The sequence below is a fragment of the Mesoplodon densirostris genome, chromosome 16 (assembly GCF_025265405.1).
Source record: "Mesoplodon densirostris isolate mMesDen1 chromosome 16, mMesDen1 primary haplotype, whole genome shotgun sequence".
Lineage (NCBI taxonomy): Eukaryota > Metazoa > Chordata > Mammalia > Artiodactyla > Ziphiidae > Mesoplodon > Mesoplodon densirostris.
The window spans coordinates 33,390,840-33,414,888 of record NC_082676.1 but is presented as its reverse complement, the minus strand read 5'-3'; the positions used below and the strand labels follow the sequence as shown (position 1 = coordinate 33,414,888).

At 42.9% G+C, this 24,049-nt stretch overlaps 1 protein-coding gene across 2 annotated transcripts in view; it reads right to left on the bottom strand.

Annotated features, from left to right (window-relative positions):
- Window positions 1-18,577, bottom strand: part of EIF2AK1 (eukaryotic translation initiation factor 2 alpha kinase 1) — a 31,542-nt gene extending 12,965 nt beyond the window's left edge. The window contains exons 1-10 of one of the 2 annotated variants that reach the window (XM_060078343.1): window positions 18,389-18,577; window positions 11,261-11,419; window positions 8,000-8,133; window positions 6,771-6,808; window positions 5,921-6,020; window positions 5,253-5,333; window positions 4,267-4,366; window positions 3,680-3,740; window positions 3,023-3,350; window positions 1,752-1,863 (exon numbers count right to left, since the gene is read on the bottom strand). In XM_060078343.1, coding sequence (XP_059934326.1) covers window positions 1,752-1,863; window positions 3,023-3,350; window positions 3,680-3,740; window positions 4,267-4,366; window positions 5,253-5,333; window positions 5,921-6,020; window positions 6,771-6,808; window positions 8,000-8,133; window positions 11,261-11,419; window positions 18,389-18,506 — 1,231 coding nt within the window. In that variant the 5' untranslated portion in view covers window positions 18,507-18,577. The remainder of the gene's footprint in view (window positions 1-1,751; window positions 1,864-3,022; window positions 3,351-3,679; window positions 3,741-4,266; window positions 4,367-5,252; window positions 5,334-5,920; window positions 6,021-6,770; window positions 6,809-7,999; window positions 8,134-11,260; window positions 11,420-18,388) is intronic. The other variant, XM_060078344.1, reaches the window with a different exon arrangement.
- Between the last annotated feature and the right edge of the window lie 5,472 nt (window positions 18,578-24,049).

The following is a 24,049-nucleotide window of genomic DNA, read 5'->3' as shown; positions in this document are numbered from 1 at the left end:
CTTCGTTAAGGACTCACTTTCCAAACGTAAGCTTCAAGATCAACTGCACGTGGGGCTGGAATGAACCATTCACTTTCCACAAAGATGGGCACATAGCACTATAATGCGCATGCAGAAGGCCAAGGATCCAGTTTTACCGGGCCCTAAAAATACCCCACGCACCGCTTACCATGACTGAACTGAACAAAGTCTGGCATGTTCTAATTTCATGGCAAACAGAGGGGCACTGAGGAGCTGCTGGAGAGAGACGTTATGTCTCCGTCTCCACGGTTAGCTAGTCTAAGATTCTGAGTAGGCCAACTGACCCGTGTTTTAGGCCAAATAAAGGGTTATAGTGTCACTAGGAGTGAACAGCAAATGATTAATGATCGATATTTAGGTGAGCCTTTACTTAAAATCAGGTCACTCGCATCCCCTATTTTGATCATCTACCGCAGTGAATTTCAACTTTGGCCGCACGTTAGAATCAATAAGAGAACTTTCACAAAAAAATAACAAAGGCCAAGCCCTATCCAAGACCAATTATATAAAAATTACTGGTGTGGTCCCAGACAACACTCTTTTTCTAAAAAGATTTCATTTTTAAAAACAGTCTTTGATTTATAGAAAACCTGAGAACACAGTTCCCACTTACCCCACACCCAGTTTCCCTGTCACCAACACCTTACATCGGTCTGGTACATGTCACAATGCACGGATCCTGATACAAGTCCACAGGCTATTCAGACGTCCCTAGTTTTTACCTAATGTCCTTTTTCTGTTCCAGGATTCCATCCAGGATACCACATTACATTGAATTGTCATGCCTCTTGAGGGTCCTCTGGTCTGTGACAGTTTCTCAGACTTTTCCTGTTTATGATGACCTTGACAGTTTTGAGAAGTACTGGTCAGGTGTTTTGTAGAATGTCCCTCAGTTGGGATTTGTCTGTTTTCTCATGATTAGACTGGGGTTATGGGTTTTGGGGAGGAAAATCACAGAGATACCATGACCTTCGCATAGCTTCTTATCAAGGGCACATACTATCAACATGAGTTATCACTGTTCATGCTGACCTTGATTACTTGCTGAGGGGGTGTTTGTCACGTTTCTTCCACTGTAAAGTCACTTTTTTTATTGACAACATCTTTTTAAAAGTTCCCCAGGTGATTTCTGTGCAGTGTTAAGTTGAGAACCAGTGTTATAATATTCTACAAATATTAACCTAACAGAGTACTTCTAGAGGCTATTGTATAACTGCAGGGGAGCGGGGGGGATATGGATCTTGAGGGAGACAAACTTTTGACCACATGCCCTTCTATAAGGGTTTCTTTAAAGGTTTCTTTATATAGAAGTATCGCATTTTCAGTCTTTTCTTTTTTCTTGGCCACACCGCACGGCATGCAGGATCTTAGTTCCCCGACTAGGGATTGAACCCATGCCCCCTGCAGTGGAAGCGCAGAGTCTTAACCACTGGACTGCCAGGGAAGTCCCAAAGTATCACATTTTCAGGTTAAAAAAAACCACAAATATTTAAATTTTCCCTTAAAAAATTTTTAAAAGCACTTTTCTACCTGAAATCATACTAAATTCTAGCATAGTACTCTTAAATATCAAAAAACTATGTATCTATAACAGAAAATATTAACTTCCAAATACCTACTTATATTTTAAAAATGTGATTTTTCCCCCAATCTAAAGCACCTGGAGGCAGAAGGCGGCAGATATGTCTGTAGTTCCCAGCCCAGCTCTCGAACACCCACATGGTACTTACATGCGGATTCATCCATGCTCTCCCAGCTCTGCTGGTTCCTCTCCGTGATCCAGTCCCACAGCGAGAGCTCACACAGCTGCATCTGGATGTGCAGCATCAGGTGGTACTGCACCTAGGGGGCGACACACCGCTGGCTCCCATCTGCACCATTTAGCAGACAAATGCTCCCTTGCCTACCCCAGGCCAAGCACCAGGCTACGTGCTGTGGACAGAGACTACAGACACAAGCCTGCCCGAGAAGCCTGAAGTCTAGTGAAGGAGACAATACTTAACACAACGCGTCATGACCCAAGTGGGCAGAGGCAGGCCCGGCTGGGGTTAGGCAGGTATTAAATGGAAGAAGCTCTTGAACGTGACAGAGTCCGTGGGCCTGAAACTGTTTAGTCTGCTCTCGAGATAAACAGTTTTTAAAGCTGAAGATAAAGCATCAGGCTGGCTGTATGGTATTCTACTACTCTATGGATACCCCAGAGTGTGCACACACTTTATCTGGCTTCACATAACTAATAATTTGTCCAAGAAAAAAGTAAGCAAAAATTAAGCTCACTGTAGCCCATTCAGGAAAATTTTCCCAATGTATTACAGAGCAATGAATTGATTCTGATGAAAGGTCCCTTAAACTCAACTCCTTTATATTCTGGGAACCTACTCAAAGTTTTTTGTGTTTCATAAAAATACAGAACCTCATATTCCTGGAGAACCAGGATTAATTTTACGTGCGAGCGTACAGATGGTATATACAGTTTTGTGATTCCAACACGACAGGTTATGCGCAGACCTTGTTAACGTTCAAGTTTAAATACTAACACTCAGTAAGGGTGAGAGCACCAGCACATCAGTGTAATCCTAATTACTGTAATTAGGACACTGAAACCTGACCTGGTGCTCTGCCTGGGACTTGTCTCCTAAAGTCGTGTTCCAAAATACAGAAAATCTTTCTGCATAACTATATTTTGATAGCATGATGCTAACCAGCCACAGAAACAGAACGTGTGTGATGCTTCCTGCTCCAGGGTGTACCTAGGAGATGCCCCAGTCAGGGAGGTCAGAAAAGGACCAGGAGGAGTTTACTAAGAGAAGGAGGGAGGACCAAATACACGGGCCACGTGTCAGGAGGCCGCACGAGGGCAGAAGAGCAAGAGCAGAGGCAGGGAGGGGGAGCCGAGGAGGGAAGCCGGCTGCGGGGGAGGGCCGGCCACGTCTAATCACCGTCCTCCACGCCGTTATTACAGGGAAACAGCAAATGTGCAGGTTCTGGGAAACTCATCTACCTCCATTTGCCCCAACAAGTTTAAGTTTTCTTCAGAAGATTCCTCCGTGGATGCGAAATTCTCTTCTAGGTCTGAATTACGCCGAAGTGGCACCCGATGCCCAACAATCGATCTGGAAGACTGGTCAGCCACACCTTTTTCTTGGGGCTCAAGGGACGGTTCAAATTCACTGGCATCTCTTGTGACTACACTGGCGCCGTAGTTCACCAATCTATTATTCTGATTTTCAACGCCAGATTCTCCCAAGGATTTTTCTTCTTCTGGGGTGAATTCGGCGAAGATAATGGATGAGCTGTTACTTTCATCACTTTTAACATCACACTGATCTCTGGAGGCCAAAAAAAAAACAGTAAAGATAAAAACCAATGTAAAAAAAGATCCAGAGCACCTCAACTGTTCCTTCAAGCCTGTATGAATCTGACTGGTAAACTCCTGACAAAAGAGACAACCAGTCTGTCTAGCAGCAGCATTTACTTAAAAATACTGACAGGAAATACCTGAGAGGAGGAAGAATATAACTTAACATTTTGTAATGAAAATAAGCAAAAAGAAAGTCCAAAACACTCCTGAGCTCCTAGTTGTAAAAGGCAAAGGCGACCCAAAGCAGGTGACTGGAGGTAACATCTAGGGCATGAAAGGACACGGCAGCCCACGTACCTGGGGTCCTCCTGGTCAGAGATCACTTCCAGAGACGGCAACTGAATAGAAATTCTATCTGCTGAATAGAAACAAAAGGAAATCTTCAAGCAGCCCAGTTTTCTAATTTATAGTCAAAGGCAGAGCTAAAATACATAAGTAAGACCAAATGAGACAAGAAGTTAAAAATGTCACGACCTTCTGGCAAAATGCAAATACACCAAGCTTATTCAAATGACTGGCAGATTTTAGAAAAGACAAAAACAGAGGTGTTCAACTACGTGAGGGCTCATCGAACCTTCTGTACAGGACCTGACAGTAAATATTTCAGGTTTTGTGGGGCCTAGGGGACTCTGCTGCCCCTACTCAAGTCTGCTTTCGTAGTGCAAAAGCAGCCAAAGATAACACACGTGAATGAGCCTGTGTTCTAATAAACTTTACTGACACTGAAATTTGAATTTCATATAATCTTTACAAAATAATTCTTCCTTTAACTCTTTAAAAAAAAATTCTCAGCTTGTGGGGTGCACAAAAACAGACATAGGCTTGGTGTCACCCACGGGCTGAAATTTACCAACCCTTCAACTGTTTCATCTAAAACCACTCACCTTGCCTTTGGGCCATGTGAACATGTTCTATCCAGGCAGTGTGATAGCCTACAATATTAGGATGCTGAAGACCAGCCAGCACCTTAACTTCCCGTAGTACCTGAAGAAGAAACATACTTAGAGCTAGTTTTTACTGACACATTTGTTAAATGTTCATGGTATTAAATAATACTTGTTCCCTCTGTACGAGGAATCTAGACTGTGTTAAAATAATGGGAATACTTTTGTGAGACACAAATGCAGTTGTTGTTTTGGGTTTTTTTTCTGTGGTATGCGGGCCTCTCACTGCTGTGGCCTCTCTCGTTGAGGAGCACAGGCTCCGGACATGCAGGCTCAGTGGCCATGGCTCACGGGCCCAGCCGCTCCGCGGCATATGGGATCTTCCCGGACCGGGGCACGAACCCGTGTCCCCTGCATCGGCAGGCGGACTCTCAACCACTGCGCCACCAGGCAAGCCCTGCAGTTGTTATAGCAACTAAATAACTGACATGCATATAGCACTTTACACTTTTCATGGCTCATATATAATCATTCCCTCATTTCATTGCTACAAGTAAGTCCAGACCTCCAAGGTAAATAAAACCATTCTTGTCACCACTATTTTCAAGGGCAGGAGACAGAAGTGGCTTAGAGGACTAGGTCGTTTGCCTGGGACCACACAGCATGTCAGGGAGAAGACTTGGACCTGAACTGAGCACCTGTGTTTTTCATAAAAAGCTTGTTATATATTGTATATGAATAGTTTACTTAAAAAATTAATTTCTCCAGCAATGACCCTGAAATGTGGTCAACCTAAAGTGCCTATAAAAAATTTAAGTCAAATAAAAATTTAATCTTGATGTTTATTTTATGGTAACCCATTCCTAGTAAACTGCAATCCATACCACCAAGTATTTCCCAAATACACACAAACACACACACACAAACTCTTTCAAAAGGACCTAAATACTCAATTATTCAAAATAAGTAAATGTTTTAAATCATACCTTCATGCAATCTGTTTTAGTTGCACCCTTAATCAGGATTTTTTTAATTGCATAGTACTGACCATCTAATTTATTCCTGACCTAAAAGTAGAGGAAAAGACAAAGTATATCGTACCATTAAATCCAACTGAATAAAGAAAGTTCTTTTAACCTGACCTTAGGTAATCCAAACTAGCCAAAGAGATAAAATTAAGCTAAAGACACACGTCTTGGGGAATTCCCTGGAGGTTCAGTGGTTTGGACTCCATGCTTTATGCATTCTCTTTACTATGTTCAGAGAAGTCAGCCGTAGTCAACTAGACTAATAGTTTTTCCAACTGTACTGACAGTCCAACTCCTAGAATCTCTAGGTCTGAAGGATGGGAATGTTAGCAAAAAGGCTATGTGCAAAACACAGCAGCAAAACTTTTGCAAGTAATAGATTTTTTTAATAAAAATTAACTACAGAACAGAAACTCAAAGTTTCCAGAATCCACCTAAATCACCAATGTGGTTAGGAAAACATTAAAACCTGCCCACTTCCCTGTAAATGACAAATCTAAATAAAAAGTAAACATACATGCTTTCTAGGAATTTTCCTTTGAGCACTTTAAATAATAATAATGAAAACAACTTCTGCAAATACATTGTTTAGAGTAGGGGGTCAAAACAAATATGTGGAAAACCACCTTGTAGACTCTTCCATATCCACCTTTTCCTAAGATGGCAAGCTCTTCAAATTCATTCAAGTAACGTGAAGTTTGTGCTTCAAAGCCTACTTCCCTTGATCTGAAAGTTAAACACAATCAATCAATCAATCCCCAAACATGAGAGAACCAAAATGTTCTAAGACAGACCATGTCCACTGTATTACTAACCTGGCAAACCTCGTTTATCACTAAACCGTGATCATTTGGAAAGGATGAGCTAAAATGAAAGTTTTCATTCTCCATGAAGAAAACATTTGATAATAAGCTAATCAATAGCGTAACAGAGATAGCAAGGGGATCATTCATTTTAAGTATTTTACCAGTAATCAGTGTTCCAATTAGAAATTATTGTTTTAATAATTATTAAGTTAATATTATTATTTATTATTATTGTTTTAACAGGAATCCTAAGGATGACTAACAGGCAGGAGTTAGTAGCTAAGCTCAGTGATAAGTTTCCTTAAATTTCTTAATGATTCAGACCAGTTACAGATTTTAAACGAGCATTTCCTACATACAGCCGAAATTCAGTGGTGTTCCCCTGACAGGGACTGGATGTCAGTGCTCTGAATTAAGAGTGGGGCTTATGGAATCTGCATGGAATTGCGGGGGAAGGGTGATCAAAGTGAGAATGAGAAATCTTACAAAGTTTTTAGCAAATCTTAAAAAGTTTTTAACCTTACAATGTTTTTAATTTTCATAAACTACCCTAACTACGTTATTTTTAACCCCACTACTAATTTCTGATTAATTCAGGATTAATTCTTAATCCTGATTTCTTTTGGATCAGTTTACTCCTTGCATAGTCAAAAAAGTATTCAACACATACCTGATCTTCTGGATATGAGAATTATCCTCACAAGGACCCTAAAATCAAAAAGTTATTTTTAAAAAGCATTTTGAAAATTTCATGGAATAAGGAATCTATCAAAATTCAATGTTAGACTGGTATAAATGCTCAAACTAATATTTAAAAAAAAAACACACCCACCCAATGGCTTTTTCAATATTACTTAAGAGTGTGCAATTAAAGACATTTTTCTATTAACTAAAAGATCACCCGTGAAAAAGCTATATTCTTGCCATCCAAGGACAAAGCTGAGATTTACCAAGGAGCGCCACCGGCAAACAACGCCAGCTTCCCCTTCACATAAAAGCAGAAACTGACCACTGCTCCCATGTCACCGTTCCAAGCCCCCAGCACCTTGTGCCTGTATGACTGCACGTGTCTCCCTGCCTCTGCCCTCAGTCCCCTCCTCTATGTATTCTCAACACAGCAGCTGGGGAGAACCCGTTAAAGTCAGATTATGTCACTCCCATGCTCAGAACCCTGCAACACTTCTCATTTTACTGAGTGAAAACCAAAGACTTTAAAACGGTCTCCAGATCCATCTCCATCTGCCCCTCGGCCCCGCCTCTCCCATGTGCCCCCTTGCTTACTCCACCTCTGCCACTGGCTGCCTGTCAGCCTCACAAACATGCCAGCACACGGCTGCTCCTCTGCCTGGAATGCTTTCCCTCTGCGTGATTCATTCCTCAACCTCAGCTCCTTGCTCCTGTCTCAGCGAGGTCCTACCTGCCACACTACACGGCCCCTCCCAACATTTTCTAATGCCCTTCACTGCTTTATGTTTCTCCTTAACTCTTACCACCACCTAACACCCCATGTATTTTTCTTTTTCTACTGTTTACTGCCCGCTCGTCAGAACATCGGCTCCCTGAGGGCAGGGACTTTTTTTTTTTTTTTTAATACAGCAGGTTCTTATTAGTTATCTATTTTATACATATTAGTGTATATATGTCAATCCCAATCTCCCAATTCATCCCACCACCACCCCCGCCCCAGGGCACAGACTTTTATTTTGCTCACTGCCTGAACCCCAGCTCCTACAAGAGAGCCTAACACATAGCAGCCATTCAATAAACATCTGTTGAATAAACAAATGGAAGTTAACGTTAAACCTATGTTATAATCAGGATTTCAGAATGCTTTAAAATACAGTTCTCTTGAAATGAGAATGTTTTTATCACACTCCAAGTACATTTCTTAGTGCTTACCTGACGAACTCTCTCCTTAGCTGACCTCATTAAGTGCATAATAGCTCTGCTGTGATGTAGCCTCAAGGAGCTAAACTCACCACTACACGCGAAGGATGACAGCAGCCCCATTTTGATAAAGGTCTGACAAAGTACTATAAAAAAATATGGAAAACAATTATTAGAAAGTCCATCAATGAGATGGCAATTTTCAAGAATACACAGAAAATAAAGAGTCATAATAATAGCCTCTATCATAAAAAAGTTATGTTTATGCACACATTACAGCTTGGAGACTGATTCTCTGAAGAGATGGAATGATTGGTTACACTCATTGATCAGGGGCTCATCTGTTATTTCTTACCTGACACTCTACATTCTACAGTCATTTGTTTACCATGCTTGGTCAGTCAGTAAAGTACTAAGTTCTGTTTTAAAAAAGGCAAGAAAAAAAAAGGAGGGAGAGGGGTAGTGTAAATAAATAAAAATTTAAAAGGCAGGAGTGGAAACAAATGATTAGAACTGACAACAAAAGTGAATACGAACAGTTGTTTTCAATTATGGAATATCCTTAACCAACATACAAAGAGCACATCTGAGATGTATGTACAGACCAAATACCCAGGGGGAAGTCAAGTCTCAAATCACAAGACCAGGCTGCTCAGAAAAAGAAGTTTCTACAAAAGTGCTTGGTTTTTACTCGTTCAAGGAATACAGGTACTACAGAGAAAATTCTATGTGAAAAACTCTCCATTTAGATTGTCAACTAACTAAACCACATCAAAAACATTTACTTAAATATCCTTTATTTTGAACACCATGACACGAAGGAAGAAAGGAAACCGAAATTCACAGTCAGAAGAGGGAAACAGTAAGTAAAAGGTAATAATGATATTAACACTCTCATTTCTCTTTAAAAAATAATCAACTTTGTCTTAAAGTTCAGGCTTTAAAAAGGCTGTATATAAGGAATTTTAAGACATCTTAAAACCAGCAAGATTCACAGCTTTGCTTTAATCAGGAGCGAAAGTACTATATTAAAAGCATTATAATCTGCTTCTCTATACCAGAAAATAATCCCCGGGTTTGGAACCTACAGAACACCCCCTTTTCTATGACCCATTCCCCCCCACAACACATATTCAAGAAAATAAGTGGATACTGGACAGATAACATTTTTTTTACCATTTCTTATGTCCCATGAAGCTTATCAAAATGATAATTACCTTTAACTAAAAACATTATGTTCTTCTAAGATCACATAAAAGTATCTGTAAATTTAAGGCTTTCTAACACCAAACAAGACTTGGGAAGACTTTTGGTAGAAAAGACACTTAGAATCTGTGGTGTGGGCTACTCAAGAGTTCAAACTGTGAAGCTGAACCAGAAATGCCATAATCTGTAACTCTACTCATTTCTGTGCTTGCTCCTCAGACAAGTAACCTATGGCAGGAATAAACATTTTCAACCACCGTGATTATTTTGATCTTTGTCTCGGGCTCCTGACACACAGCTCCACAGTTATAAAACTCTTATAATCTTCTGAGTGACAGGGGTATTAGGAGCATCTTTTGTCTTAATATTTGGTCTCTGACCTCAGTTCCTGACACAAGAGCTTCTCAGAGCCTTGGAGTCTCCAGTGATGAGTCTTTTTGTATGCTAATGAGATGACTGGTGGCTGGAGCCCCTAGGTCACTTCAGGATGCGGGCTGGTCCCCACAAAGACCAAGCCTTGATTAGAAGCTTAGAACTTTCCACTTCACACCCCCATCTTCCAGGGAGGGGAGAAGGGCTGGAGACTGAGTTAATAATCAAGTATACCAACGTGATGAAGCCTCAATAAAAAATCCCTAAAGTACAGGGTGGGTGAACACATCCACTTGCCAGGAGGGTGGGGAACCCAAACTCTGTGGGGACAGAAGGTAGAGCGCTCTGGACCCTCAGGACCTCCCCCTGTGTGCCTCTGTATCCTTTATCATATCCTTTATTATAATACACTGGTAAGCATAAGTAAGTGTCTCGGGCTTCCCTGGTGGCGCAGTGGTTGAGAATCCGCCTGCCAATGCAGGGGACATGGGTTAGAGCCCTGGTCCGGGAAGATCCCACATGCTGTGGAGCAACTAAGCCCGTGCACCACAGCTACTGAACCTGCGCTCTAGAGCCTGCAAGCCACAACTACTGAAGCCCGCGTGCCTACAGCCTGTGCCCCACAACAAGAGAAGCCACCTTAATGAGAAGCCCGCACACCGCAATGAAGAGCAGCCCCGGCTTGCCACAACTAGAGAAAGCCCACGCGCAGCAACGAAGACCCAACACAGCCAAAATAAATAAATTTATTAATTTATTTTTTTAAAAAAGTAAGTGTCTGCCTGAGTACTGTGAGCTGTTATAGCAAATTATTAAACCTGAGGAGGGGCACTGGGAGCCCCCAATTTGGAGCCAAGTCAGACACAAGTGTGGGGTAACCTGAGAACCTAGGGACCTCCTACTTTCGACTGGCATCTGAAATGAGGACAGTCTTGTAGGACTGAGCCCTTAACCTGCCAGATCTGACACCAACTCCAGGGGGATAGTGTCGGAAGTGAATTGTAAGACACCCATCTGGTGTCAGGAGAACTGGTCCGTGTGGGAGGAAAGCCCCACACATTTGGTGTCGGAAGTATTCAATGTGTAGAGGAAAACAGTTTCCTTCAACGACACAAAACACAACCGTTCAGGGCTCTGGGCAAAAATGAGTTCCGAATCAATACCTGGGATTTTCATGTACCTGTTCACCAACTAACCCGTAACAGATCTTCGAAAATTGCATGAATTATCACTTATAAATCAAAAAGAACTACCTTTTTTTTTTTCTTTTTGCGGTATGCGGGCCTCTCACTGTTGTGGCCTCTCCCGTTGCGGAGCACAGGCTCCGGATGCGCAGGCCCAGCGGCCATGGCTCACGGGCCCAGCCGCTCCGCGGCATATGGGATCCTCCCAGACCGGGGCACGAACCCGTATCCCCTGCATCGGCAGGCGGACTCTTAACCACTGCGCCACCAGGGAGGCCCAAGAACTACCTTTTAAATACACACAATTTTGTGGTGATTAATCTTTTGCAGGGTCCCCAAGGATGATATTCATAAGGAATTACCCAAAGGAAAACATAAAATAAGTTTACAAGATGTACTACTAAGGCTTATTTCAAATTTTTATATACCAGCTGCTTCTCAGACTGACAGCGTTAAACAACAGAGTAATTTTACAAGTTTTATTTAGCAAGGTTAATTTATTCTTACTAACATTTAAACACCTGTCTTGAATGAAGCAGGTTTGGTTCGTGCACATGGCTCAAGTGTTCCAGCAGAGAAACCAGCAACAGCTGGTTTGCAACTGCAAAAGGGAAGGTCGGCTGCTGTAGGGGTCCTTTCAGCACCTGGAGTTCTGCGGGAACATCAGATTCTGCAAATTAAAGAAGGAAAAAAATTTTAAGAAATGGTAAACATATCTCGTAATGACAAAACAGCATATTCTAATTAGGAAAACACACTATTTAAATTTAAGGAAATAAAAAGCAAAACAGTAGTTAAGGTGAGTGGGGTTAATCAAGAGAGACATTCTGGAATTGAGTTTTGAGTTGAATTCTGGAAGGGCTAGCAGAGAGATGCCAGTTCGGGAAGGGAGGAAGTGCTGGTTAGGGATGATGTGTACAAAGGTAGAAACAAATAAATATTCCAGCAAACAAGCAAGCAAGCAGGAACAGGATGGCTTCCTTCCTTCGAGAAAGAAGTTTGGCAGCAAAGAAAGAGAAAGGGAGGAAGAACGGAATCTTTACTCTGAGCTACACACTATGGACCAGGTGGGGTTTTTTGGGGTTTTTTTTTTTTGCGGTACGCGGGCCTCTCACTGTTGCGGCCTCTCCCATTGCGGAGCACAGGCTCCGGACGCGCAGACTCAGCGGCCATGGCTCACAGACCCAGCCGCTCCGCGGCATGTGGGATCCTCCCGGACCGGGGCACGAACCCGTGTCCCCTGCATCGGCAGGCGGACTCTCAACTACTGCGCCATCAGGGAAGCCCGGACCAGGTGTTTTATATGCACAATCGAATCCTCCCGAAACGCCCTATGTTACCATTCCCATTTTACAGATGCAGACACTGATCTCATTGAGAGGTTAAGGAACAAGTTAGCAGGCAGATCAGACTGACTCCCAAGCCTATCCTCTTTCCACTGAACAAGACCAAGTGGACAGCTGAGTTGGCACTTAAAGCTGACAGTCGTTAGGTTCTCACGCACTGTTTAATACATTATTTAACCGGCCGAAAACACAATGCAGGAAACATGTTTGAGGAAACTGTTCTGGACACGTGATAGGTAGCCTGGAAGGAGACATACAAGAGTCAACAAGAAGGGGCTTCCCTGGTGGCGCAGTGGTTAAGAATCCGCCTGCCAATGCAGAGCACACAGGTTCGATCCCTGGTCCGGGAAGATCCCACATGCCACGGAGCAACTAAGCCCGTGCGCCACAACTACTGAGCCTGCGCTCTGGAGCCCGTGAGCCACAACTACTGAGCCCACGTGCCACAACTACTGAGCCTGCGCTCTAGAGCCCGCTCACCTAGAGCCCGTGCTCCGCAACAAGGGAAGCCACAGCAATGAGAAGCCCGCGCACAGCAACGAAGAGTAGTCCCCGCTCGCCGCAACTAGAGAAAGCCCGCGCACAGCAATGAAGACCCAACACAGCCAAAAATGAACTTAAAAAATAAAATAAATTTAAAAGAAAAGAGACAACAAGAAGTCAGGGTGAGCCTATAAAGCAGGTAAGTGACAGAAATGTGGAGGAAAGGACAGGTCCCAGAGATAACAAGAAAGAAATGGACAGGTCAGGATTTAAAACACTAGGAACGAGAGGAAGGAGAGGTTAACGAGAGTGAAAACTGGTAAGAGGGGCTGTTGGATGAGAGATGAGTTCAAACTCAGGAGCCGCTGACCCATTCAGCTGGAAATGCCCTGTGGAGACAGGTATCCTACACCTTCTCAAATCAGCCCCAGTCGAAACATTTTATTCCACGCTTCTCTATCAACTACTAAAGGTCCTGGAAGAGAGGTTTTGAAATTGAGACTTCATTCACCAATTCACCTCTCCGACCTGTAGGTGGCCCAAAAAAGACCTGCATGAATGGAGATGTGCTATTCATTTTAAATGAATACTTATGGCCTGAATATGAAAAAGAAAAAGAATGGAAAATGTGGCCATGTAAAAACTTCTCTATGTAAAGACATCTTAAAGTTAAAATATGAATCACAAAATCAGATACAGTACAGATACCTTTACTGTACATGACAAGAAAAAGGGAATAAAATTTATATAGCACTCTTACAAGCTAGTAAGAAAATGAAGCACAATTAAAATTCAAATAGGCTTAACGAAACTAGTAGGTAATGACATACATAGTAAAATAACCACAGTACAAGAGTTTGCCATCAGACTGGTAACTATTTAAAGCCTGGAATCCTTGGTATTGTTAAGGGCACAGAAAACTAGATACTTTCAAACACAAGGGGGTGTTTGCAACCTTTGACAATACACTGTAGAATTTCACATGTGCAAAACTTTACTTTTGGAAATGTAAACCAAGGAAATAATTAAACAAAGCACAACAAATATATATGTACAAGGTGTTCAGGATAACAAAGTATTAAAAATTTGTTCAACAAGTTATACACATATAATAGAATACTATGTAGCTGTTATAAATGATGGTGTATAGAAAGATAATCATAAGTAATCCTGTATCAAGTCAAAGAAGCAGGCCATAAACAGTAACACTAATGAAGGTGAGGGAGATAGTTTCATACAAACCAATGCAACCTTTCTGGTTATCATTTTAGCAAAACATATCAAAACTTTTTAAAATATTTTTCTTTGACCCAACAAATCCTACTTCTGTGGGTCTATTCTAAAGAAATAATCAGATATTAACAAAGATTAATGTATACACATGTCAAACCCATCATTATTTCTAATGGTAAAAAAAAAAAGATAAATCTGTTTTCCACCAATACAGCGAAGACTAAATAAGTGATAGTACAGAATGTGATGGTCTTAAAATAACGTTCTTAAAGACTAATTTGTCACAAGAAAATGCTAATAAAAGTTCACATTTAAAAAGCAACATAAGGGGCTTCCCTGGTGGCGCAGTGGTTGAGAATCTGCCTGCCAATGCAGGGGACACAGGTTCGAGCCTTGGTCTGGGAAGATCCCACATGCCACGGAGCAACTGGGCCCGTGAGCCACAACTACTGAGCCTGTGCGTCTGGAGCCTGTGCTCCTCAACAAGAGAGGCCGCGACAGTGAGAGGCCCACGCACCGCGATGAAGAGTGGCCCCCGCTCGCCACAACTAGAGAAAGCCCTCGCACAGAAACGAAGACCCAACACAGCCAAAAAAAAAAAAAAAAAGATTAGTTTCTAAAAAATAAAAAAATAAAAAGCAAAAGGTAATTCCCTGGTGGTCCAGTGGTTAGGACTCTGAGCTTTCACTACGGGGGCCTGGGTTCAACCCCTGGTCGGGGAACTAAGATCCCACAAGCCGCAAGGCATAGCCAAAAAATAAAAATAAAAAGCAACATAAAATTTTTACGATCACGATTTTAAAATATATTTATTTTATATCTATATAAATGTACACACACACAAAAAGAATGGAAACATCAAAACAGACAGAAATCTCTGCCCCGTGCTTTCAATGAAAGAGGCTACAAAAAGAGTGAAATTAGTGAGCAGCTGTTTTATAGTCTGCCTGTTTGATCCTTCATATCTAGGCATCTACCTGGCATACGGCAACTCTCAGGAAATATGTGCAAATGAATACACCAAATTATTAGCAGTGAGTTCTCCTCAGAGATGTGAATAAATACACTTCCCCCTCTTCTTCCTTTATGCCTTTAAATTTTACATATGACTTCTCTAAATTTTTATCTTATCTGGACGACGAAATCAGACAGAAAATCTTGAATCCATTCAGAATACCTTTCTTTGACAAACAGTTTTAAATGCAAAATTCACCCAAAAAATTGTCTCTAACTAAGCCAAAATGTAATGTTTGTATATTTAAATTACAAACAGTAATCCCTGGGCGATGAGATTATGGTTTTTCTAATTTTCTTCTTCATGCTTTTCTACATTTTTAACATACTCTCTAATGTGAAAAAAAATTTTTAAGTACTGAATTGTCAACAGTGGTGAGATTTTTTTAGGAGGGTTTTCTGCTTCTACACTTTCCTATTTTTACATTCTCCTATTTTCTACAATGAGAAAATTCTACTTTTTAACAAAAAAGAATCGTTGCTCAGTGGAGTCAACTGAACCTAATAAATCAAGAAAATGACAACTTTAAAAAGACCAATGGACAGACAGCCAAATGCAGGAAGGAGTAAAACTGAAAGGAAATGAAGGCTGAGGCTGAAAGCTTCCCATTTCACAGTTCTGGTCAAGAGAAAAGGAAGAGGTTAAGTGGCTGAAAGGAAAGGTGAGGTCAAGTTCTCTTATTAAAGAGTAGGAAATGGTATCTAAACCCGATGTGCATTAGAGTTCTAGAATTCTGCCAAGAAGGAGGGGAGTAAGACAAACAGGAAAGGGATGACCTGATTCAACTTCCTGAGGAAAGTATGATCCAAATGGTCCATTATTGAATTCAAGAACCTGTAGAATTAATCTGAGGTAAAACATTTGTGTCAGATGAAAGAAGGAAAATGAATGAGTCTGACAATGGGCTTACTGTCGGCCCTCCTTCTAACGCCATGCTGTTCCACAGGAAAAAAAAAAAAACAGGCAGAAACTCTGATCAAAGGCTGATGCTGGCTCCAGGAGACTCCCTACAGGATGAGCTGCTAAAGAACACAGGTTCTGGGCCTCCCTGGTGGCGCAAGTGGTTGAGAGTCCGCCTGCCGATGCAGGGGATGCGGGTTCGTGCCCCGGCCTGGGAGGATCCCATATGCCGCGGAGCGGCTGGGCCCGTGAGCCATGGCCGCTGGGCCTGCGCATCCGGAGCCTGTGCACCGCAACGGGAGAGGCCACAACAGTGAGAGGCCCACATACCGCAAAAAGAAAAAAAAAAAAAGAACACAGGTTGTTACTTACAACTAGGTTGCAACTTTTCTGACACTACCATTGGCGGGCAGTGACCTCCTCACATCAATACAGGCGACCATCAAGAAATCGTCTACCTACTGTTTGAAGTCTAGAAATGAAACTACATTTCTCACACACCTAAATTTCATATAAAAAGATAAAGTATGTCTGGACATTCTGGGCTTCTTTGGAAGAAAAGGCAATACGTAAATGCGGCAGTATTATTAGTAACCAAAGGAGGAGGAAATTTTTAGAAGCTTATCGACGATCACTCCCTTCAAAAATAATCTTCGGTTTGCAGAAAACCTTATCACAATGTTACAGAACAGACAGACTTGCCTGTTTACAGCTGGGACTTCTATGACATAACGCTTTACACATCATTGAGCTGCTATAATACGACACGTGGAAAAAATCAGTTTGCCCATTGCAAAGTAGTTATCTAACAACTGTCCTGTGCTAAGGGCAAACTTAAATCGCCCTCACAGTCTGTTTTTGTTTCTCTTTAAGATCAAGAATTGTAGGTAGTAATAAGGATGAAAATCAAAGAATTTAAGGAATAAATTAAGACCTTTTCAACTCAGCTTGCTCCTTTAAATCCCTACAACATGTTAATATTTGTTTCATGCTTCAACTTAACATGTATTCTCTGTAATCATTCTATTCGAACTACCACATAGTAAAAACCTCCTTGAATCAATGTATTCATTTTTTATGGCACAATTTTATTTTAAAAATGGCCATACAGGGACTTCCCTGGTGATCCAGTGGTAAAGAATCCACCTTACAATGCAAGGGACGTGGGTTCGATCCTTGGACAGGGAACTAAGATCCCACGTGCCGCAGAGTAACTACACCCGCGCGCCTCAACTAGAGCCCACTGAACCCTGGAGCCTGCGTGCTACAACTAGAGAGAAAAAACCCACACGCCACAACTAGGGAGAAGCCCACGTGCCACAACAAAAAGAGCCCATATGCCGCAACTAAGACCCAACGCACCCCAAAAATTAATTAATTAATTAAAAGTCCATATACACTGCTATATATAAAACAGGTAAACAAGGACCTACTGTATAGCACAGGGAACTATACTCAATTCTTGTAATAACCTATAATAGAAAAGAAACTGAAAAAGAATATATATGCATATGTATAACTGAACCACTTTGCTATACACCTGAAACTAACACAACATTGTAAATTAACTATAATTCAATTTTTTTAAGTGTACATCCACTAAGGAAAAAAAAGACCACATTCTGAGAACTTGGGATATTTGTTGCTACTGGGTTACAGAATATCGATAGCTATACTACCATCATCAATATATTTACTTTTTAAATACATGCTTTCCCCACTCCCTTATTTTTAGTTGTCCAATATCTAAACTGAGCAGACGTTACATACCAGACTCTCTCCATTTTGGCCCCTATTTAATCTTAGTTCTGCTCATAATTATATGCTGTAATGCTCACTCCCAATCCTTATGTTGATGTCTGCAAGGGCTTAGCCAACTACAAATGTTACAGGGTAGACTGTCCACATGAAACCTCCCTCCCTTCTGATACCAACTGCAAGTTTGGAAAAGTTCTCCAAATCACTCTCATGTTCAATTTAAAAAAAAAAAAAAATTTTGCCAAAACAACTGGTTGCAGCTAAAGAGCCGATTGCACTTTCATTAAAACATTAGATACTCTGAACTGGTTAGACTCAATGCTGTAAGTACTTCTTGCTTTATGAATAACTTGACTGGCTTTGCCGACTTAGCCCTATCTCCTAGAAACCAAAAGCCTCAAGAAAACTTGGGCTTTTTTTTTTTTTAACCGAAGAGGATGATGTCCATACTTCCTCACTATGAAAAGTCTTTAGCTACGCGATTAGTGAAGCAAAAGACAAGAGAAGCTACAAATTAAAACTCTTAACCCAAACTGTTCAGCGCATAGGGCCTGCAGAGTTCCATTCCAGTAGTTTACAAAGCTCAAGCTCATCGCCTGACAACACCCCGGGGCTCGGGAGCTGGAAAAGAGCCCAGCACGTCCGCAGCCCCGAGTCTACAGAGGAAACCAAGGAACAGAAATGTAAGCGATCGACCAAGCTGCAGACACCTGTTTCAACACGAGACCACCTAACCCAGACGGCCCGCCCGCCGCCCCCATACGGCACCGCTGGGTCCCGGTTCAAGCCCGGATCCAGACGAACTTGTCCAGGTCCTGGGCCGAACCTCGCAGCTACCTGCCCGCCCCGGGAATGAAGGTGGACGGGGGCAGGGAGGGCCGCCGCCGCATTCCGGGTCCCTCACCATCATACTTGGGTTCCGAGCCCTCGGCCGGGAAGTCGATGGCAGGCGGCGCAGGCACAGCCCCTGCCGCATCGCCCTCCGCCTCGCGCTCCCGGGCCCCCAGGATATCCCCCAGCATCGCCCGCCGCACGCGGGCTGCAAGAGAGTCCTCCCGCCACCCAAGCGCCGCCTCCCTGTTTACTCCCAGCGGCCGCCACCGGATCCGGAAGTAGCCCCTCGGAAGGCGGAAGACCTGCCCGCCCCCCCGGGCGCTTGAGGGGGTGGGCCCTGCCTCAAGCCCCGCCCCCCGCCCCTTCCTCTTCGAGGAGGGGAACTGGTCCCGTGCCGGCGCACCCCAGGTGCTGGCGCGTGGCGGGCTTCTCTGCGGGCGGCGGCTGGCGCGGCGTTGCGGGAGGAATTGGGTGGCCCCTACGTGGGGTCGACCCCGGCCTTTGCTCCCCGCGGTTCAGCCCCACTATCCTCGAGACCTGAACACCCGACGAGTCAGCGTTCTCACTTCTCACGCCAAGACTCGGGTGCTAGTGTAAGAATCGGATGTCTGCAGGGATGCTGATCCAAATGTTTACTTTTTGCGGATACAGCGGTGACTGTTAATTTGTCGTTTATTTTTTAAAAAATATCAAAAGCATGTACAAGACTCGTCTCAAGGAGAACTGAACATATTTTGGTGAACCGTTAGGGCACAGCAAAACGGGAAATGCCAAATAGATTCCAGAGTGAATCAGCCTAATAAAAAATTCCGCTGGTTTTGAGAGGACTTTCACAAACCTGAGACAGGCTTTTCCAAGTGATCCCATGGCCACACTGGACCAACGGTGGTTTGAAGCCATTGGCTGCAAAAATCCTCTTTGCCCTCTGGCGATGTCTCTGAAGACTTGGTCGCTGACACAATGCTGTTGGAAGTTGATTCTTAGATCGCAGATCAGATAACATAGCTGGAATAAAAAGCGTTTGGGGGAGTTCCCTGGCGGTCCAGTGGTTAGGACTTGGCGCTTTCACTGCCCTGGCCTAAATTCCATCCCTGGTTGGGAAACTAAGATCCCGCAAGCAACGTGGCTCGGCCAAAAAAAAAAAAGAAAAGCCTTTCAGATTTGGGGCCTCAACCCCAGTGCGATGTGCAAAAATGGTATTGCTTAAGAATTTTATTTGAACTTCCCTGGTGGCACAGTGGTTGAGAGTCTGCCTGCCAATGCAGGGGACACGGGTTCGAACCCTGGTCTGAGAGGATCCCACATGCTAAGGAGCATCTAAGCCTGTGTGCCACAACTACTGAGCCTGCACTCTAGAGCCCGCAAGCCACAACTACTGAGCCCATGTGCCACAACTACTGAAGCCCGTGCACCTAGATCCCGTGCTCCGCAACAAGAGAGGCCACTGCAATGAAAAGCCCGTGCACCACAGCAAGGAGTGGACCCCGCTCGCCACAACTAGAGAAAGCCTGCGCGCAGCAACGAAGACCCAACGCACCCAAAAATAAATAAATAAATATTTTTTAAAAAAGAATTTTATTTGATGGAACTTCCCTGGTGGCGCAGTGGTTAAGAATCCGCCTGCCAATGCAGGGGACGCGGGTTAGAGCCATGGTCCGGGAAGATCCCACATGCCACAGAACAACTAAGCCCGTGTGCCACAACTACTGAGCCCAAGTGCCACAACTGCTGAAGCCGGCATGCCTAGAGGCCGTGCTCCGCAACAGGAGAAGCCACCACAATGAGAAGCCCGCGCACCGCAACGAAGACCCAACACAGCCAAAAATTAATTAATTAATTAATTTTAAAAAAAAGAATGAGCAAAAGGATTTAGCTTAAAAAGTTATTACTTGCAACACTAATTGTAATACCCAAAACAGGCAATATAACTGGTTAAATGAATTACAAATATCAATACAATGGCACACTTTGCAACCATTAAAAATATTGGTATGCATTATGTGGTTCTCACCACTTTTCCACCACCACCAGAATGGAGAAAAAAAACCACAACTCATTCTGGTCAGAATAGAATGAAAGAAATCTTTCTAGAAGATGACCTGCAATTTATAGTTAAAAGCTTCTAAATAAGCATACCCTTCCACCTATATATATAGGTGTATATCCAAAGGAAATAGAGTGGTGAAAAAAGATAAATACAAGAATGTCCATCAAAGTGTAATTTATAATAAAAAAAAAAGCACTGAAATAATCCAAATTCCAAATAGAAGAGCAGTTAGGGTACATCCCTGCAATGAAACCACATGCAGGCAAAAATTGGAAGAAAAAAAAAAGCACGTTCCTTTCTTGGCTTCCATAATATCACACAATTTTAGTTTTTCTCTATTTTACTGGCCCTTCATCTCAATATCCCCTTCTGGATCCTCCTTCTCCAAATGTGTAATTCTGTAGGGCTCTTGTCATGTCACTCCAAATTTTGTCAGGAGATAACCACATGCACCGCTATCACTTTACATACCATCTATAACCTGACAACTCCCAAATGTATCTCTGCAACACAGACTTGTTCTTTTGGATGGCTTAAAAGCATCTCAAATTTGTCTGAACGTGAACTCGTGATATTCCTCCTAAAACTTGTTTTCTACTACCCTTCTCCATCCATTTAAATCAGCACACAATCCACCCACTTGTCCAAGCCTGAAACCTGAGAGTCAACTTTTATTCCATATCCAGAATATATCTAGGCTGCCTACAAATTAATAAAAAATAAATAAATAGAAACATGATACATATAAAGATGCAATATTAAGCATACAGGTAACCAAAAAGTAACCCCTAATGGCCAATAAACAGAGGAAAAGATGCACACATTTCACTAGTTACAGGTAAGTGTAAGATAAACAATGAAATATTTCAAACTATCATTTGCAAAAATTGGAGTTTTTGATACCGAGGGTTAGTGAGGACATGGAGAAAAGGAACTATCATACATTGCTAAAGAGCTATTTAGGGATATTGGGTGAAGCTGAAATGGTGCATACCCAAGATCCAGTAACTAATTCCCCTCTTGGGGACCTCCCTGGTGGTCCAGTGGCTAAGACTCCACGCTCCCAATGCAGGGGGCCCGGGTTCGATCCCTGGTTGGGGAACTAGATCCCATGTGCCACAACTAAGACCCAGCACAGCCAAATAAATAATAAGTAAATTTTAAAATATATTCTAAAGATAATAATTCCCCTCTTGGTTCTCTTTGGAGACCCCTATCTGTGCCTAAGGATATGTGTATAAAGATATTTATTGCAACATTGTTTGTAACAACAAATACAATAATAGCCTAATATCCATCAGTAGGGAAATAAACATATATGCAAACAAATATTATAGAACAGTTAGAATGAATCAACTAGATATACTTGTCTTATCATGGACATTTAAAACAACACAGTGGGGAATTCCTTGGCGGTTCAGTGGTTAGGACCCTGCGATTTCACTGCTGAGGGCATGGGTTCAATCCCTGGTCAGGGAACTGAGATGCTGCAAGTCATGCAGTGTGGCCAAAAATAAATAAATAAATAAATAAATAAATTAAAACACAGTGAAAGTTGCAGAAGCCTTATTTTATATGTAAAATAATGTTTACTGAGAACTGTGTCAGCCTCACTCACACAGTTCTATGTGCTTTTACAAATATTAACTCATATATATATACAAATATTAACTCATATATATCATATATGTGTAACTGAATCATTTTGTTGTACAGCAGAAATTAACACAACACTGTAAATCAACTATACTTCGATAAAATAAAACAAAATTTTTAAAGGCCATTTCACTGGTCTATCAAGCCAGCTGCTTCAGGAAGGTAGGGGACATGGTAAGACCAGAGAATTTCATGAGCATAGATCCACTGCTGCACTTCACTTGCTGGAAAGTGAGTTCCTTGATCAGAAGCTCTGTAGAATACCATTTCAGTGGATAAAGCATTCTGTAAGTCCAGATGGTAGTTTTGGCAGAATAATTGCATGCAGGGAAGGCAAATCTCTACCCAGAGTAAGTGTCTAGTCCAGTAAGAACAAAATACTGCCCCTTCCATGATGGAAGTGGTCTAATATAATCAACCTGCCACCAGGTAGCTGGCTGATTACCCCGAGGGAATGGTGCCATATTGGGGGTTCGGTGTTGGTCCCGGCTGATGGCTGATTGGGCCCTCAGCAGTGGCTGTAGTCTTGGTGAGTGGACGCCCATGTTGCTGAGCCCACCCATAACCTCCATCCCTGCCACCATGGTCACTTTGCCCATTGGGTGATTACAGGGGCAACTGGGGGAAAAGGCTGACTGGTATCCACAGAATGGTTCATCTTATTGACTTGCTTATTAAAATCCTTTGCTGAGGGACTTCCCTGGAGGTCCAGTGGTTAGGACACCACACTTCCACTGCAGCAGGCGAGGGTTCGATCCCTGGTCAGAGAACTAAGATCCCACATGCCACACAGTGCGGCCTTATTTAAAAAAAAAAAAATCCTTTGGTGAGTATTCACTTGGGACAAAAATATCTTCACCTTTTTCACCCATCCAGGGACGTGTATCCACATATCTCTTCCCCAGACTTCCCTGTCATCAATTATAGACTTGCACTCCTTCCAAGTCCCTGACCATACAACCAAACCATTGGCTACATCCCATGAATCGGTATATAATCACATCTGGCCACTTCTCCTCACAAGCAAAATGAATAACCAGATACATTGCTCAAAGTTCTGCTCAGTGGGAGGATTTCCCTTCACCATGTCCTTCAGGGATGCCCCAGAGAGGGGCCGTGGTGCTACAGCTGCCCGCTTGTGGGTGGTGCCTGCATACTGTGCAGAAGCATCTGGAAACCAGGCCCAAGTCTTCCCTTCCTTTGTATATGCTCTGATCATAGGCAACTCTCCATAAGGCCATACTCGTAGGCATGGAGAGAGAGGGTATTGTAACAGGAGTGGGAACCGTGAACATTTGAGCCACTTCTTCATGTAAATTATGTGTGCCTTCAGGGCCTGCCTGGGCATGATTTCACTTCCATTTGGTGATGCAGTGCTTCTGCGCATGCCCAACTTTATGGCTTGTTGGGTCAAAGAACACCCAGTTCATGATAAGCCATTCAGGTAAATAAGATGTAGGATCTTACTTCCCCGACCAGGTATCGAACCCACGCCCCCTGCACTGGAAGCACGGAGTCTTAACCACTGGACCACTGGATCCTTGGGAAGTCCCAAGGATCTCTTCTTTCAAGGCAGACACAGAGCTTCCACGTCAGTTAAAATCAAATCTGTAAGCAAATCCTTTTCTTTCCCCTCTTTGTCCAGTGACATTAGGAGTCACCAGTCAATCTCATTAAACTTGTAAATTTAACAAAATGTTTTAAGGTATCATATACAAGGTCACCCAGATCCTTGCTTCTTATAATAAGTGTTTGATTAAGAGTATCCAGTGGTGAGGCTTGGGGCTTCCCTGGTGGCGCAGTGGTTGAGAGTCTGCCTGCCGATGCAGGGGGACATGGGTTCATGCCCCGGTCTGGGAAGATCCCACATGCCGCGGAGCGGCTGGGCCCGTGAGCCATGGCCGCTGAGCCTGCGCGTCCGGAGCCTATGCTCCGCAACGGGAAAGGCCGCAACAGTGAGAGGCCCGCGTACCACAAAAAAAAAAAAAAAGAAAAGAGTATCCAGTGGTGATATTTCTTGTATCTCTT